Below are 16,540 nucleotides of genomic sequence, written 5' to 3' on the forward strand. Positions count from 1 at the left end.
GTTGGTATTAGATAGCTTATGTAGATATCATCTTCAAGGGAGGCAGAACAAAAGACCACAATCATCCAGCTGGTCACGGCAGAACGCAATGTGAGTCGTTAAGAAGTTTATCCTCTAACTGCAGTAAAAATGCCAAACGCCGTTTACCTAGACGTTGAAGCACTCGATACATAGATTTTATCATAACCCTAGGACTACACGCGGCAAAGTTCAGTACCGCTGCCGAAAAAGACACGCACGCCATGTGGCCCCCTTCCTGCCTTGACAGCTTGATTTTATCCAATTGCGCCTCCCATCCCCAGCGTATGAGAAGATGAGGTCGGTTGAGACGACGGGGGTTCTTACTTCTGCCCCTCGAGGATGGTCAGCATGTTCTTCCAGACCTGGCCGGGCTTCTGGCTGGCGTCGATGCCGTGCCAGATACCGTGCTTGCGGTAGTAATCGACGACGGGGGTGGTCTGCTTGTGGTAGGAGCCGAGGCGCTTCTGGAGGGCCTCGGCGTTGTCGTCGCTGCGCTGGATGAGAGGCTCGCCGGTGATGTCGTCCTTCATGGCCTCCTTGGGGGGGTTGAAGGTTGTGTGGTAGGATCGGCCGGAGGCGGGGTGGATCAGTCGGCCGGTGATGCGCGCAACGAGGAGGGCGTCGTCGATTTGCAGCTCGACGGCGTGCTTGAGGTCACGCTTGCGCTCCTTGAGCATGGCATCGAGGCCCTCGGCCTGGGCAACGGTGCGGGGGAAGCCGTCGAGAATGAAACTGTAGAGGCGCGTGTTAGTAAAACGCAGGGTGAGGAGCTTGGTTTGTACACTCACCCGCCCTGGCACTCCTTGTTGTTGTCAAGCTCTTCCTTGATCATGCCAATGACGATGTCGTCAGAGACAAGACCGCCTTGATCCATGATCTTCTTGGCTTCACGCCCCAGAGGAGTCTTCTTGGCAACCTGCGAGCGAAGCATGTCGCCAGTGGCCTGCAGTGTGGTAAGAAACAATGCGTCAGTTTGCGTGATCACTTGGTGGGTTTCGTTCCGGAGGCGCGATTTGGACGTACCAGGTGGCAGCATGAGAAACGCTCCTTGATTTTGGGCGCCTGTGTTCCCTTGCCTGAATTGAGAGGAAATATTAGCAATTGGCCCGGTCCGACGGCACGGGATGGGACCATGCGGTCGCGGGCGGCTGGGGGTCAATCTGGCGTTGACGGGCTTCGCTACTAACCAGCTCCAGGGGGTCCGATGAGCAGCATGCGAATCTCCTCGGTCGAAACAGGCGCGACAGAGCCGGTGGCACGCTGCTCCAGGCTCTTGATGCGGGCGTCAAGGTTGCCAATGACATCCTTCAGCTGCTTGAGCTCATCCTCAACGAAACCCATCTTGGCGGGCGGGCTAAGACGCTTTGTGGGAAATTTAAGGAAATAATCGGGACAAAGGCTTTTTCTGGCAGCCGGTGTCTGTGGCTAGTCGAGGGGAGAGCACGAGGACGCGGAGGAGGCAACGGAGGCGCAATGCCTGGGATGTGGGCTCGGACGAGGCGGAATAGAAATAGGATGAGGAAGTGAGGTGAAAGAGGTCGAAAAAATGGCAGTGACGCTGGAATCTTGACCTTGGCTGCCGGCCACGGCAAACGCACGGGGATTAAATGGCCTTGGTAGCGGAAGCTCCGTTGGTGCGGGCGCCCTGATTGGCCTGCTGGGCTCGGTCCCAGGCTTACAATGTTTTTTTAGGCGCAAGGTAACGTAGCGGATACTGGAAAGGCACATCCACGTGCAGGCCCTTCACAGCGCTACGTTTGCAGCTCCCTGATGAGCAGCTCGCTGTAAATCGGGGCTTCTGGGGCCGGGGACCGAGGAACCTGTCAAGTACTAAACTGGTACACGGGTAGAGCTCGGTACTGGCGATCGAATCCCGGGCGTACGGCCGCATTGTGCTCATTATCATCCTACAAACCTGCTATGTCCGAACTCGCCAAATCCAAGCTCTGCGTAGTTTTCTTGCCCACAAGTTTGTCTCTCTTCTTTGAGCAACTTCCCATCCTTTTTCTCCCGACAAGTCTTTTGTACAATATGCAGTGCACGCTCACGTGATGATTCCCTCCACGGGATGATATTACTACATTGTAAGATTAGGAGGAGCATTCTGACTACCAGGAACGTAATATTTGGATTGTTTTAGTTCTGTGCCTGATCATTGTCCCCATCGCTGCAATGATAGAGAGCCTCGATTCAGCAAAAAGAGCGACCATTATTTAAGTGGACTGATGGCTTCCGCATCCCCATCGCAGGGTGTTTCTGGGACTCCGCTAATAAAAGACGCGGCGAGGTGCCTGGGTCTGGGTCCTTGGATGTGCCGCCTTCAAGTGAAGTGACGCAGCTCAGAGCATTTCCTGCACTAGCCATGCCTCGACTGTGGCTTCCCAACCCTCTCATCATTAGCAGAGCGTGTATGTGATGCTCTCGAGCTGTTTCTTTTTCCTCGGAATGATGGCTCGACCCCCTCATCGGAATGCTGCTACTGTTGGTAAACTGCATCGGCTGACCGGAATCCCATTGAAGTACCTTATTAGCTACCTACTACTAAACAATACTGTGACACGGCAGCAAGTATCGGTAGTCCAGGATCGCACCAGCTGTCACAGATGCCACACACATCTAGCCAATCGATGGCACTACCCCGCGTTTTTATTGCGACCATATCATAGCTGAAAGGTAGCCTCTGGCGCTTTCAACCCTGCAAGTAGGCTTTTGTTTCCATTCATTGAGAGCTGATTGTATACGCCCAGCGAAAACCCAAATCAGTGGATATGACCATGCTGCCTTTGCTTGAAGTGCAAAATTTGATCCTATTTAAGCTGAGAACACCTCTCGCCTCTCTTTCACTTGAAGCCTCAGAAACCGCATCGTACATCTAAGAATGGTGACAGAAAAAGTTGCTGCTGTCCCTGCCAGGGTAGGTAGGAGTAGCCACACCTTTTCAACCCGCAGCCATGCAGCTGCACGAACACAGACTCCCTGCCAATAGTAAGCTGGTAAAATATTTGGAATACCTCACTTATGCTGCGCGGATTCGGAACTGAGATCGGAAAACTTGGCTTGATCAATAATTGCCAAACTACATGTACCTATTGTGGCTATAAAGTTCGCTCCCCGCCCCTCACCTCCTCCCATATGCACCAGCTCCTATCTACACTAATGGGAACTTTTATTTAGAAAGCCTCCCAAAAGAAGCATCTCTGAGAAATCATGGAGTCTAAAACACAGGATACCAGAGAATCTTACGATTTCGTCGTATGCGGGTATGCCATTACACCCAGCCGCGGCGAGGCTATATTGCTAACACCCTGAAGAGGGGGCACCGCTGGCTGTGTCGTGGCTGCAGGCTTAGCAGAAGACCCAAACATCACGGTTCTGGTTATCGAAGCCGGTCCGCACAATGAGCACCTTGAGAACGTCCACATGGTCGGCGGGTAGGTCGCCCCTATCGTGCACAAATGTAGATGATAACTAATCCACTTCTGAAGCTGGGCGGACAATTTTGACAAGGGAACTGATTGGAATATCATCACGCCGCCCGGAACTGGGATCAATAACCGCCAAGTGAAATTGAGCAGGGGAAAGTTCCTCGGCGGCTGCTCCGGCTGCAATGGCACGCTGTGCATTCGCGGATCCAAGCAAGACTACGATGATTGGCAGGTGCCGGGTTGGAGTGGCGAAGAGTTTTTCGAGTACATGCGGAAAGTAAGGCGCAGAATATTCTCCCCTCGTTCTCGAGGACCTTCTTTGCAGCGAGATTCTTGCTAACTTGAGTCAAGGCCGAGTCGTTTGTTAGCAAACCTTGGTTCAAGGCCTCAGAAGTGTCTCACGGATACGGCGGCAAGCTGGGTGTAGAACCACATGATTTAGCCCCGATCTCACAGCTGATGCTGAAGTCCATGGAGTCCAAAGGCCTTAAACTCGACGACGACATGTTTTCACACGGAGAAAATCCCCACGGCTGCGGACATGCGCCGCGAACTGTGACCAACGGCCTTCGAACGACAGGGGCTGACTTCGTTACGAATGTGAATGCCAGGAAAAACATCATAATCTTGACGAATGCTCACGTCGAAAAGGTCATTCTAGAGCGTGATGCAGATGGAGAGCTTAAGGCCACTGGTGTGAAGTTCATTTCAGGAGATGGGCAGGCAGTTGAGGTTGTCGCGAAAAAGGAAGTGATCGTGAGTGGCGGTGCTTACTGCAGCCCGAATATCTTGAACCGGTCCGGAATTGGCGCCAAGGAGGAGCTAGAAAAAGTCGGCGTTGCTACTCTCGTTGACCTGCCTGGAGTTGGAAAGAATTTGACGGATCATCTTGTAAGTCTGCTCACCAAAACCCGCGGCTGACGAAATACTGATATTAGACTAGATTGTTTTCATCTTCTATGAAGTCGAACCACCTGGATTGACGACTGACCACCTTCTTTATCATTCAGGCGCCTTGGCTCAGTCATACAAACTTTGGTTGACGGAGAAGAAGGGCGTCTTGTCCACATTCCCATTCGGTGCCTTTGCTTTTGCGCGTCTTGATGAGCGCTTGAGTGACTCTGAGCTGTGGAATAAGGCGCCGCGTGACGCGGGTCGGGACCCGATGGGACTGACACCAAGACAACCCAACGTCGAGTTTTTCACGACTGAATGCTATGGCGGCCCCAAGCAATATTCTGACTTCCCGACCAATGGAAAGTCGGCCTTTAGCATCATAGCAGAGCTTTTCGCACCCAGGTCACGAGGAACAGTGACTCTGAAAGATGCAAACCCACTCTCGGCTCCCGTGGTCGACTGTCAGTACTTGACCGACCCTTTGGATGTGGAAGTTCTCGCAGAAGCATGTCGTTTCGGAAATGAAATCGTCATGCAGGGCTCGGGAACCAAAGACGTTGTCAAGGGTTCCTGGCCACCGGAGGCTAGGCACCACACATTCTCTTCCCGTGAGGATTGGGTGCCGTTTGTCAAGAACAACGCGACAACATGTAAGTCTTCCTCAACGGATAGGATCTTGAAGTGTTGTGCTAAATAATTTGCTAGGCTATCATGCTTCTGGTACATGCCGCATGGGTGACTTGTCGGACGAGCGCACTGTTGTCGACCAAAACCTGTGCGTGAAGGGAGTTAAGTCCCTGCGCGTTGTTGATGTTAGCATCATGCCGATTCTTCACGGTGGCCATACGCAGATGCCTGCATTCGGTATCGGGGAGAAGGCTGCTGATCTTATCAGGAAGACCTGGAAACTGAGCTCAGAGGCAAAATAGCCTGTAGTTTCGACGGCCCTTTGTGATGAGTTGTCAAGTTTAAAGCGGCAACTGTACATCTCTGTAAAGTCATTCACTCCACCGGATAGGCGCCAGTCTGGAAATTTGAGCTCTGCGCCTTTTTCATGTTTTTTTTCTAGTATTCACAATCAATTTTATTGTTTTGTATCCACGCTTAAACACTATTTTCTCTTTTTAATTTCTATTGCAGCTTTGCTGAGTAACCACCTAGTTCGCAGCTTCGGCCACGGCAGGTCTTAAAGCGGCGTCAGAATTGGCCAGCGCTCTGGGCTTCTGGCGGGTTGACTAACGAGGACATGCGTATCCACAGCTGCCTGCCACCCTTGCTTGCCTCATCGCCTGTCGACCGGGTGAGCTTCCAATCTGCATCTTACTTGACATCACAATCAGTGCCGCACACGAACAGGCTACACGCTGAGCGCAAGCCGTGACCGCATTAACTTTGTGGTACCCAATTCATTCATCGAGACCTCAAGTTCACCGCGCCGACAGCCTCATTGCCCACCTCGAATTGCTCTGATCGCACGCATCCAGCCCGTTGCGCAAACCACCCACAATGCCAACCACAACCGCTGAGACGCTCTCACTCGTGACGCGCAATGTATCCGTCGCACCTCTCGTTCTCCTCTCTGCTGTCGATCATTACAACCGCACCGCCCAAGGCAACAAAGTCAAGAGGAGAGTTGTTGGTGTCCTGCTGGGCCAGAATGATGGCAAGAATGTGAGAGTGTCGAACAGCTTCGCAGGTACGTATCCATGCCCTAGAAATGGCAAGATGATACTTTTCGAAACGTCGAAAGCTAACACTCGTCATTCTAGTCCCATTTGAGGAGGATGAGAGGGACCCATCCGTGTGGTTCCTCGACCACAACTACGTCGAGTCTATGAACGACATGTTCAAAAAGATCAATGCACGAGAGAAGCTGATAGGATGGTACCACTCCGGTCCTAAGCTGCGCGCATCCGACTTGGAGATCAATGAGCTCTTCAAGCGTTATACACCAAACCCTTTGCTGGTAATTATCGATGTTCAGCCTAAGGAGTCTGGCGTACCCACGGATGCGTATTTTGCTGTTGAGGAAATCAAAGACGTAAGTTGCGGAGCTAAAGATCATGCACCAATTTCCAATTCAGCCCGCTAACTTGAGTGAAGGACGGTACTACGACGACGAGAACGTTTTTCCATACCCCGTCGATAATCGAAGCCGAGGAAGCCGAGGAGATTGGTGTCGAGCACCTGCTACGAGACATCCGCGATGTCGCTGTGGGCACGTTGTCGACGCGAATCACAAACCAGCTACAATCACTCCAGGGTCTTCACTTGCGCCTGCGTGACATTGGCATTTACCTGCAAAAAGTGCTCGATGGCCAGCTTCCTGTAAACCATGCCATCCTTGGCAACCTCCAAGACGTGTTCAATCTGCTGCCCAATCTCTCCACCCCCGAGACTGATGGAAAGTCCAGCGGCAGTGAACTTGCTCATGCCATGAGCGTTAAGACCAACGATCAGCTTATGACCATCTATCTCAGCAGTCTGATCCGCGCCATCACTGCATTCCACGACTTGATAGAAAACAAGATTCAGAACCGCCAACAGCAGGAAGAGAAGGATGCCAAGAAGGAGGAACTCAACACCAAGGACGAGAAGAAGACCAATGGCTCGAGCGATTCGGTTACGGAAACCAAAGAAATCACGGACAAGGAGAAGGAGGCAAAGGAGAAGAAGAAATAGAGGACTGGAACGAAAGATGTAAGACAAAGCCTTGCCGAGCATATCTGTTGTCAGCATGCTCAGGTCCAGGCCATGCCGTCTCACAGCAGAAGAAGATAATAGAGATGCCTTCTTGTACACATATCGCTTATCTGTTCTTTAAAAAAGCATTAGAGTACGGTCATGCCAAAACACACAACTAGTGACTTCTTCAGCCGTATAACGAGCGAGTGCCTCTGCCACCGCTCAATCGCGAACCTTCTAGATCCCTGCGACGATGCCCGCTAACTCCTCCCTCGTACAGCTCCTCTCCTCGACGTGCGCGGCCATCAGCTTCTCCCACTCGTCCACCAGGAGGCACGCCAGCAGATGCTTACAGCACGGCGTGGCCTCGGCGCCTTGGTCGTCCAGCCACGTCTTGCTGCGCCCGCCAAACCCGCCCACCTCCGTCGTCGTCGTCGGCGGCGGCGCCTCCTCCCTCTCGCCAGTGCTAGCGTACGCGTCGACCGCAAAGGCGGCACAGGAGCAGCTCCACGCCTCAAGATGCACCAGGTACGCGCGCGTCGCCGCCGCCGCGGCGCGTCGAGGCTGCGTGGACGCCGCGGAGCGAACCGTGTACGCTGCGTGGCGCGACCGCGCTGTCTTCTCGTCCTGGCCCGAAGCGGCGGCGGGGTCCTCCTTGCCCGGCGCCGCGGCCAGAGAGAGGCGCCGCACCAGGTTCCTGTCGAGCAGGTCCAGCGCGGGGAGCAGCATTCCGGGGAAGACGACGTGCAGCGTCAGGATGAGCGTCCTCCGCCGCGGCGAGCCCCACGGCCCCGTGCTGCTGCTGCTGCCGCCGGGTTCGTCGTGATGCGTTTCGGATAGCGCCCGTACGAGGGTGGTGAGCAGCGCGCGCTGCGAGGGGAGCGTGTCTGGCATCCTTCCCTAGCCTTGTTTTCGTCAAATCTGTGGTGTACGAACCATTGGATTTCTCAACTATGTTTCAGCCGGGTTCGAGAACGCGCTGGCGAGCTCATAGCGCCATTCTGACTATAGATGCAACCGGGCAAGTTGGTGATGCGGTCGTCCCCACTGGTTGACAAGTGGGCATGTAGATGGTCGTTCATTGTGCCGCCGCATACTGAAGTGCTGAGGAGCTTAACAGCAGCACATGTAATATGGGAAACCAACATTCGATTATATGGTAGTGTAATTTATATGCTACAATATTGATACATCGATTGACCTACAGCTTGCATTTTACGCCCAGCACATGCGGCAGTGGGCTCAAACCCATTCTTTCGGCTTCTGAAGTACGTCGACCAGACGCTGCTCCCGGCTATTAGGCTCGGGGATATGCATATATCCCCACGAGGCAGTTCGTGGCAAGCTCATGAGAATACTTTCCACACGCGGCCCTGGGGTGTGAAGCCCGAATGCCGTTCCGCGATCGTGCACCAAGTTGAACTCCACGTATCGTCCTCTGCGAATCTGCTGCCACTCCTTCTCCTTCTCATTGAAAGGCATATCCTTGCGCCTCTCTAGAATAGGGAGGTATGAAGGTAGGAACGATTTGAGGCAGTCCTGGACAAAGGCAAAGGTATTCTCCTGGTCACGCTCTGACTCATCCAAGTCGTCAAAGAAGATGCCCCCGACACCGCGGCTCTCTTTGCGATGCTTGTTGTAAAAGTATTCGTCGCACCACTTTTTGAAGCGAGGATAGTAGTCCTTGCTGTGAGAGTCACATGCGTCCTTGAGCGACTTGTGGAAGTGGATGGCGTCCTCGTCAAAGAGGTAGGATGGGGTTAGATCGCTGCCGCCTCCAAACCACCACGCCTGAGATGTTCCGTCGGGATTCGCCGTTTCGAAGTAGCGATAGTTCAAGTGCACAGTCGGTGCCATGGGGTTCTTGGGATGGAACACAAGGCTGAGGCCAGCGACGAAGAAGTCGAGGGAATCGACGTTGGTGGCAAGGTTTTTGTGATCCGCGCGCATCCTTTCTATGGCAGCCTTTGGCAGAGTCCCGTAGATGATACTGACTGCAACTCCGGCTTTCTCAAAGACGTTGCCATCCTGCAACACAGCAGTAATTCCGCCGCCGTTGCCGTGGTCTCGGTCCCACTTGTCTTGAAAGAACTTCTTGCCGTCAATCTGCTCAATAGCCTTGATGATTTCTTGTTGCTGTTCTTTGACGAACTTTTCCATTCGAAGTCGCATGGGCGAATTATCACCAACGGGGCCATCTTGTTTCGTTCGCATATCCATCTCGAAGAGCGACGCGGCATCCAGTTTCGCACTGCCTGGGGCATTCTAATTGAGACGCAGGTTAGATATCTGCTCCGAATAATAACACGACTAGCCTAGCTCATCATACCGAGCTGTAGAATTGATACGCCAGAGGGACAGCGAAGCCAATTGCGGTGGCTGTCAGCCATGTAGCTGCGCCTAGCCGCTTAGCAGCAGGATTCTGGTTGCTCGAGAACATTCGGGTAGTACTGGCGCAGTGGCCTCGAGATGAGTGGCATGCTCCATTGCGCAACATTGACAGCATGCGCTGGCCTTGTCGTCGTGTCGCCATTGCTATGATGTGTTGCGCTGCTGATATCGTCACTGGTTAGTGGCAATGCTCAATTCATCGATTGAGGGCTCTGGGCTCGCAATGGGTTGCTTACGCTTTGATCAACACCACTTATTCACGACCGCTTCGTATGCAGGGCACTCTCGGTACTTAATAGACGACACGGGTTGAGAAGCCGCATCTAACGCAGTTCAGCGTGGACTGATTTCTTTCCAGTGGCGTGGTTCTCGGGTAGACTCAGCAGCTTCCATCGCGCTAGCGGGGCCGAGCTGCGAGCTCACTGGAAGAGGAGCTGGAGCTGCTTCAGTGCGAAAATGACGGTATCCGCACTGTACGTGTACGCAGTGGTTGGCTATGTTGAATCATGAAGGTAGTCAAGGTTTAGTACTTCGGTATTGTTCCCGGAATACAAAACAATTGGTTTCTCGATATTCCAAAAGCATGCCGAATTTATCTCTTGTAATTTCATTGCTTCTGGGGTCTGTTCGGAACCTCTCACGACAAAGGCGGCAAACTAGCAAAGCACAATCTGGTTTGTAATCCAACCCAGCTGGTCGTTTACGTTCGGTCGATGACACACTCGGTCGTAGAGCCAACTAGAACGTGGTAGAGTACCGAAAATCGCCTCACGGAACATTACAAAGTTCAATAAGTGGCTCACCTCTTTACCAAAGGGGCGGACTTAGGCGAGAGCTACAAAATGTTAGTAGTTATTCAGGTGTTTCTTGGGTTACTCATGGTGGCTGCAAATTGCCTGACCCGTCAAGCAAAGATTTTTGCCAATAAATGCTGAAATATTTCAATCTCTATTTGGAACATGTATTATGTGCTTACTTGTCAATCATGACAGTTAACCTATGACTACAACACCACCATGGTGGCCGCTTTCGTGATACGCCTGATTGCAAGTAGGAGGCTGACTGCGTCAGCTGGGAGCGGCGTGCGGGCCATGATTCACACAGTACGTCCCAGTACGCCAAAGAAAGCTAGCGTTACAGCCCCGCGCCCTTCGTCCTCGTGCCTGGTCTGGTCGCCGCCAGCCATTCGCCATCATCTTGCCTGCCTGGTGCTTTTGCCTGACTGCAGCGTCGTCACTCTCCCTCCGCGCCCCTCTTCTCATCCACCTATTCCGTCCCTCCGCCTTACCGCTGCCTAGAACTTGGCTTCATCAAACAAATCATCGCGCCTCTGCCAGATTTTCTCCCATCATCTCACCAAGCAACACGTATTGATCGTTATTAGCTGTTTGTGCTACCTTCTCGCCCAACATGCGCAGCAAGTTCAAGGACGAGCACCCTTTCGAGAAGCGCAAGGCCGAGGCCGAGCGCATCCGCCAAAAGTATGCGGACCGCATTCCCGTAAGTACCGATTCTCTTTTTTGTGTCTTGCATCACGAAGCGAATCCCGCCTAGTCTACTTGATGCAGGCTGCCAATACTTTATGTGCCATCAGCAACCTGTTGACCGACGAGTGGACGCAATACCTGGGCCAACGCTTCACCGACTCGTGCATTGGTGCTAACAGTTTTTTGCTCAGGTCATCTGCGAAAAGGTCGAGAAGAGCGACATCGCCACCATCGATAAGAAGAAGTATCTTGTGCCTTCGGACCTCACCGTCGGGCAGTTTGTCTATGTCATCCGGAAGCGGATTAAGCTGTCCCCCGAGAAGGCTATCTTCATCTTCGTCGACGAGGTTCTGCCCCCCACGGCGGCTCTCATGAGCAGCATCTACGAGGAACACAAGGACGAGGACGGCTTCCTCTACATCACTTACTCCGGCGAGAACACGTTCGGCAGCGCTTGAAGCGTTGCAGTCGTGGCAGCAAGCTCACACGCCGAGAGATGACGAGAATGGCGTTCGGGTTTACTTTTGACTACTATGCATTCAGAATGCAGCCAATTTGGCTTTGATGTAATGAATCGTTATGGAACTACTTGCTCAGAGAGGGACGCGGATAGACTGTGCAATATTCTTTACCTTGTTAGGTAATGCTGCAAGGCCTATTTATCCACGAGATGCATCTACAAGGTGATGCGGTTCAAGTGATTGCCGTACCAGGCAGGCTCTTGAGGAGGATATAGGATGCTGCGTCGCCTGGTAGCTGAAGCGTCAGATGCAAGGAGTACCTCCTGTTTACTGTGCTAGCGGGTGAGAGTCTTTGAAATAGCCGTACTATCTGCCTTTCATGCTGTTTCATGTTCGGGGTTCTGCAATGAATACACATACAAATAAGCTGAGAGAGATCGCCTGTACATTTCGAGTGAGGGCAAGAATAACTGGACTGCTACCTCAGCGGCGCATGGATGTGGCACTTGTTCAAGAAATGTTTTATGCGAAGGGACACGCTCTGGGTTATCGTAGAAACGATCTAATACAGCTGCGACTCTGGCAAAAAAATGGGCATCGATTTCGTGTTGGATTTCCATACTAAAGGATCTGCCTCGCTGCTTCAGAGCTGAAGACAGTGGGTGGCAACATGTATTTGTCCCTCTCTCACCTCTCAGTATTATACCTCTTCTCAGTATTATTACCTGGCGTGCTCATCCCACCTCTCTTGGATATCTTACCTCTCTTAGCTATTTTAGGTGAGATATGTGGTAGAGGACAAAGACATATTGCTACCTGCAGTATAGCGCATACTCGATACAGTCACTGGCGGCCTCTTTAATAACAGACAGCAGAGCAATATGCAGATCAGCGAATGTGAAAAGAGTCGTACATAAATCCAGCAGAGGCCGGAAAGTCCAAAGGAGTCATGGTCATGAAGCAAAGAACAAAGAACAAAAAACCTGTTTGTGCCCCTGTTCTTGGTGGACAAACTGGGCGGGGGACTGGCCAAAGAAGAGCAGATCGATTGGATGCTGGATTGGTGATGCTTGGCAGGAGATGATGGAAGGCAAAGAAATCAGCCAAGTTGGGGTTGCTGTGGGGGATTCCAGTGGGCACGGCGATCGCCCTACCTTATTACGGACGGGCACTGCGCGTTAAAATGCAGGTACCTACTTTTGCTATCATGTTACATAGATGACTTAGGTACTCGAAAGCTGCGTAGGGCAGACTGTGTGGCGGACCTGCGCCACTCGAGGCAAAAACCTGTTTTAGTGGCGGCGGCAAATGGGACAGTTGGGACGGCCCGGAGGGACAAGTGCATTGCTTGGGTTTCTGATTCCAGATTGTGCATGAAATGCATTTTGGCCTAGGTCGTGACAATAATGCATTCTACACTCGATGCCTAGTATTGTCCTGCGGAAACTAAGCCTGTAGTGAGCCGCTGACAATGGAAATATGCTATTGACAGGGACTTGACCTTCACCTGCAGGGCTTCGCCACAGCAAGTCAGCAGGGGTCTTGACGCACCTCACCGCCAGATGATTGGGCCACAGCGACTTGTTGATCCTGGACCCCAGCGCCAACGACGACATCTATTCACTTCTGACCCTGCTTGCCAGCAGCACCCGGCATTGCCAGCCTTTCGCACCAACACGCCCACGAAGACGCTGCTCTCGAGCCAATCATTTGGCCTCGTACACCCCGGCCATGATACGTTCCCCCATCCTGCCAGGTGCTCACTATAAGCCGCCATCAACGTCGACGGCGCGCCGCTCGCCACACTCTTCCCGGATTCCGAGTGTAGCCATGGCGTCAGTGTGCATCTTCATCGTGCAGCCCAAAGCGGTAGTCGTCTCTTCGAATAAAGAAGAGCGACGGACCCCCAGGGTATCGCGAGGCGGCCTTGGACCGATGGGCACCTGCAAAGTATCTCTTGCCGCTCCGAGGTGAACCCCCTTGGTCGTTGGAGTCTAGACGAATCTCCAGCGAAGCCTCGTCCCTGGCTTGCTGAGATTTATTTACAGGCTTTTATACAAGAATCAAGTATATTGACGCGTTTGCTGTGGCACATTCATTCAGTTGAATCGCCGCGTTGTGGACACTATTGTCAGTCTACTCATTTATTGTTTTAAGCCGCCCTCCAACGCACACCGAGACACTCAAAGGAGCACAGTTTCTTTCTTGCTTGCTTTCTTTTCGCCTTTTGAAAACGAAAACAAGAACGAAATCGCAATACTCTGCCCGGCCCCCTCTTTTCCGATTCTGCTTCCCGTGGTACAGAAATAGCTTGGCCGGTCTGCGTTTGAGAAGTGCTTGCCGCTGGCACCACGGCGCACGCTGACTGGTCCGCTATCACACTCGGCGCTTAATCGCAGCAACACAAGCAAATCGTCGTCGTGCGAACCCAAGCAGGGCCACAACTAGGGGTTTTGCAGTTTCGTTATTTTCCATTTCCATTTCTCCTCTTGTGGAGGCGCCTGGTAAGTTTTCCATGTCGCTTTGCTACCGCCCTTCCTTCTTCTCTCTTACACCTTACCCTCTCTTTGTGCACTTCGTCCGTCTCCTCCATTGTGCTTCGCCCTTTGCTTTCTTCCTTATTGTCCTTCTCTCTATATTCTCGGTAAGCCAGATAAAAAGCTGGGCCTACTCGCTTAATACTTCGTCTGGTTTCGTTTCTTGACCGTCTTTTCCACGCTTCCGTCATCTGACCGGAGCTGCCCGTTGTTCACTGTCGACCAGGAACACAGACTTAATCCTCTTACACTGTCACAACCTCTGTCACACCCGGCCGCCCTCTTTTCTCCAACACTTACAGAGAACTTCAATCTTTCGTCTCGACAACATCATTAACATCACGGATAGAATCATGTTCTTCTCTCGGAAACGTGACGACCAGGCGTCGTATCCCAAGGTCCCGCTCACTCTACGTTCTGATCCGTATCAGACCATCGATACTCCGCAACATGATGCCCGTCCAGCCGACAACTCCAAGATCACCCCGTACCTCGGTATTCGGTCTCAAATGTCCCAAATCTGGCTCAATCGTTGGACTATTCTTCTCCTCCTCGTCCTTGTCCGCGTTGTTCTTCTTATAGCCTCACTCAATGACAATGTCCAAAATGCCAAGGACAAGGCCCTTTCGGCTTGCAGCAAGGTTGAAGATGTCGGGAGTGCCATGGCCTCCATGCCGCACTACTTATCCGCCGGCGTGAACGCGTTGGCGGCCAAAGGCATGGAGGAGGCTGTGCACGGAATGGTCACGATGCTGGATCTCATCTTGCAAGCTGTGCCGGCAATGATTGTTTTCTACATCAATTGGTTGGTCGCTACCTACGCCTGTCTCATCACTGCCTTGGTTCACGCCAGTTTGGAAGTGGTAGCATCGGTTGCAGAAGACGCCACCAAAGCCTTCAACACCGTGATTGACGGCGCTACGAAAGAAATAAAGGAAATTGGCCAGGGGCTGGAAGATGCCATCAACAGTGTCACAAAGGGCATTCAAAACTCCGTCTTTGGAAAGCTGATTCCCAAAATCCCCACAGTCGATTTCTCAAAGCCACTTGACGAGCTCAAGGCCTTCAATCTCAACGCAAGTGGCTTCGTCAAGGACGTGCAACAGCTCGACCAAGATCTTCCTACTTTCAAGGAAGTTCAGAACCTCACCAGTCAAGCCGTCTCATTCCCCTTTAAGCTTGTCCGCGAAGCCCTCAACGAGTCGTATGGCAGCTGGACCTTCAAGAAAGACATCTTTCCACTAGCCCAGAAAAAGAAGATGACGTTTTGCTCCGACAACGACACGCTGAGCAATTTTTTCCAAAAGCTGTTCGATCTCATCCACAAATTCAAGGTCATTTTTCTGGTGGTCCTCAGCTTGCTCGCTGCGCTCGCCATTGCACCCATGGCTGCGTTTGAGATATACCGATGGAAGCGCCGGGCGAAGCACGGCGAGCGCATCGAACAGAACCGAGTTGATAACATAGATATGATGTACATTGCATCGCGTCCGCTGACTTCCCGGGTCGGCATCAAGTTTGCCTCGCGTCTTGAAGGAGACAGAAAGCTTCTCATGAGGTGGTGCGTCGCCTACGCCACATCTCCATCGGCTCTTTTCGTCCTGTCCCTCGCCATGGCTGGCCTCTTTTCGTGCCTCTGCCAGTGGATCCTGCTCAAAGCTGTGCAGAAGGAAGTTCCCGAAATCACAGCAAAGATTGGCGAATTCATCGAAGACGTGGTCAAGTCCTTGGAGCAGGTCTCGGCGGACTGGGCCAAGGACGCGAACAAAGTCGTCACTGGCTTCAGCGACGAAATTAACCATGACGTGTTGGGATACGTTACCAACGCCACAGATGCTGTCAATAACACCATTAACATCTTTGTTGACAACATGAACAAGGGCCTGGAGACAGTGTTTAACGGCACGATTCTCATGAAACCGATCAAGGACGTCGTCTACTGTGTCATTGGCATGAAGGTGGAAAGCGTCCAAAAGGGCTTGACATGGGTGCACGACCACGCGCACGTTAGCTTTCCCCTGTTCCCCAACGACACCTTTAGCAAGGGCGCGAACGAGTCCGTGTCCGGCGACAACGACCTCCACTCGTTCCTCGCCTCGCCCTCCGCTGTAACAACCGACGAGGTGAGCGGTGCCGTCGAGCACGTCGTCAAGTGGCTGGTCAACAGCATAATAAAGGAGGCACTCATCTCGACCGGCATCCTCCTCCTCTACGTCATCGTTGTGCTGATGGGCGTGGTCCGCACGCTGGTGGGCATGGTGACGGCTGGACGCTCGAAGCAGGCGGAGGTGGAGGTGCGGTACACGGGCGATGATCGGCCGTCACAGAGCACTGGCGTCGCCAATGGCAAGTTCAGGAACGAGGGGAATGAGGATTCCCAGCTGAGGTACGCCCAGATGAATGAGAAGAGCGCGGCATACGGGGGTCATGGACCGAGCGGCGGCTTCTAACGTCGGCTCGACGAATGACGCTTGCCATGCCGGATGGCTTTCTGTGGGAACGATTGTTTGCTGGTACTGGCGTTGAGGACTAGAATTTTGGGTACATTTCCTTTTCAGCAATGATTATAAACGGGAGGTAATACCTTGCTACATTCATTATTTTTCGCTTTATTAAACGTTGCAGAATTAGAGATT

At 52.6% G+C, this 16,540-nt stretch overlaps 7 protein-coding genes across 7 annotated transcripts; 4 read left to right on the forward strand and 3 right to left on the reverse strand.

The window, feature by feature from the left end:
- Positions 1-341: 341 nt before the first annotated feature.
- On the reverse strand, positions 342-1,362 carry ISF_06653 (adenylate kinase; the record flags this gene model as incomplete). The annotated part of the gene is made up of 4 exons (XM_018850257.1): positions 342-753; positions 810-964; positions 1,045-1,097; positions 1,209-1,362. The coding sequence occupies 4 exons, from the start codon at positions 1,360-1,362 to the stop codon at positions 342-344; spliced, it is 774 nt and encodes a 257-aa protein (XP_018702745.1).
- Positions 1,363-3,228: 1,866 nt separating this feature from the next.
- Positions 3,229-5,272, forward strand: ISF_06654 (Glucose-methanol-choline oxidoreductase; the record flags this gene model as incomplete). Its single annotated transcript, XM_018850258.1, has 6 exons — positions 3,229-3,281; positions 3,333-3,452; positions 3,507-3,723; positions 3,798-4,337; positions 4,390-4,993; positions 5,049-5,272. 6 exons carry the CDS (start codon positions 3,229-3,231, stop codon positions 5,270-5,272), a joined length of 1,758 nt encoding a protein of 585 aa, XP_018702746.1.
- A 577-nt stretch (positions 5,273-5,849) lies between these two features.
- On the forward strand, positions 5,850-7,025 carry ISF_06655 (26S proteasome regulatory subunit rpn-8; the record flags this gene model as incomplete). Its single annotated transcript, XM_018850259.1, has 3 exons — positions 5,850-6,039; positions 6,113-6,384; positions 6,447-7,025. 3 exons carry the CDS (start codon positions 5,850-5,852, stop codon positions 7,023-7,025), a joined length of 1,041 nt encoding a protein of 346 aa, XP_018702747.1.
- Positions 7,026-7,265: 240 nt separating this feature from the next.
- ISF_06656 (hypothetical protein) lies at positions 7,266-7,922 on the reverse strand (the record flags this gene model as incomplete). Its single annotated transcript, XM_018850260.1, has 1 exon — positions 7,266-7,922. The coding sequence occupies one exon, from the start codon at positions 7,920-7,922 to the stop codon at positions 7,266-7,268; it is 657 nt and encodes a 218-aa protein (XP_018702748.1).
- A 348-nt stretch (positions 7,923-8,270) lies between these two features.
- Positions 8,271-9,561, reverse strand: ISF_06657 (coproporphyrinogen III oxidase; the record flags this gene model as incomplete). The annotated part of the gene is made up of 2 exons (XM_018850261.1): positions 8,271-9,293; positions 9,358-9,561. The coding sequence occupies 2 exons, from the start codon at positions 9,559-9,561 to the stop codon at positions 8,271-8,273; spliced, it is 1,227 nt and encodes a 408-aa protein (XP_018702749.1).
- A 1,268-nt stretch (positions 9,562-10,829) lies between these two features.
- Positions 10,830-11,364, forward strand: ISF_06658 (Light chain 3 (LC3); the record flags this gene model as incomplete). The annotated part of the gene is made up of 2 exons (XM_018850262.1): positions 10,830-10,919; positions 11,098-11,364. The coding sequence occupies 2 exons, from the start codon at positions 10,830-10,832 to the stop codon at positions 11,362-11,364; spliced, it is 357 nt and encodes a 118-aa protein (XP_018702750.1).
- Positions 11,365-14,257: 2,893 nt separating this feature from the next.
- On the forward strand, positions 14,258-16,354 carry ISF_06659 (hypothetical protein; the record flags this gene model as incomplete). Its single annotated transcript, XM_018850263.1, has 1 exon — positions 14,258-16,354. One exon carries the CDS (start codon positions 14,258-14,260, stop codon positions 16,352-16,354), a length of 2,097 nt encoding a protein of 698 aa, XP_018702751.1.
- Between the last annotated feature and the right edge of the window lie 186 nt (positions 16,355-16,540).

Source organism: Cordyceps fumosorosea (genome assembly GCF_001636725.1).
Source record: "Cordyceps fumosorosea ARSEF 2679 chromosome Unknown scaffold_17, whole genome shotgun sequence".
Lineage (NCBI taxonomy): Eukaryota > Fungi > Ascomycota > Sordariomycetes > Hypocreales > Cordycipitaceae > Cordyceps > Cordyceps fumosorosea.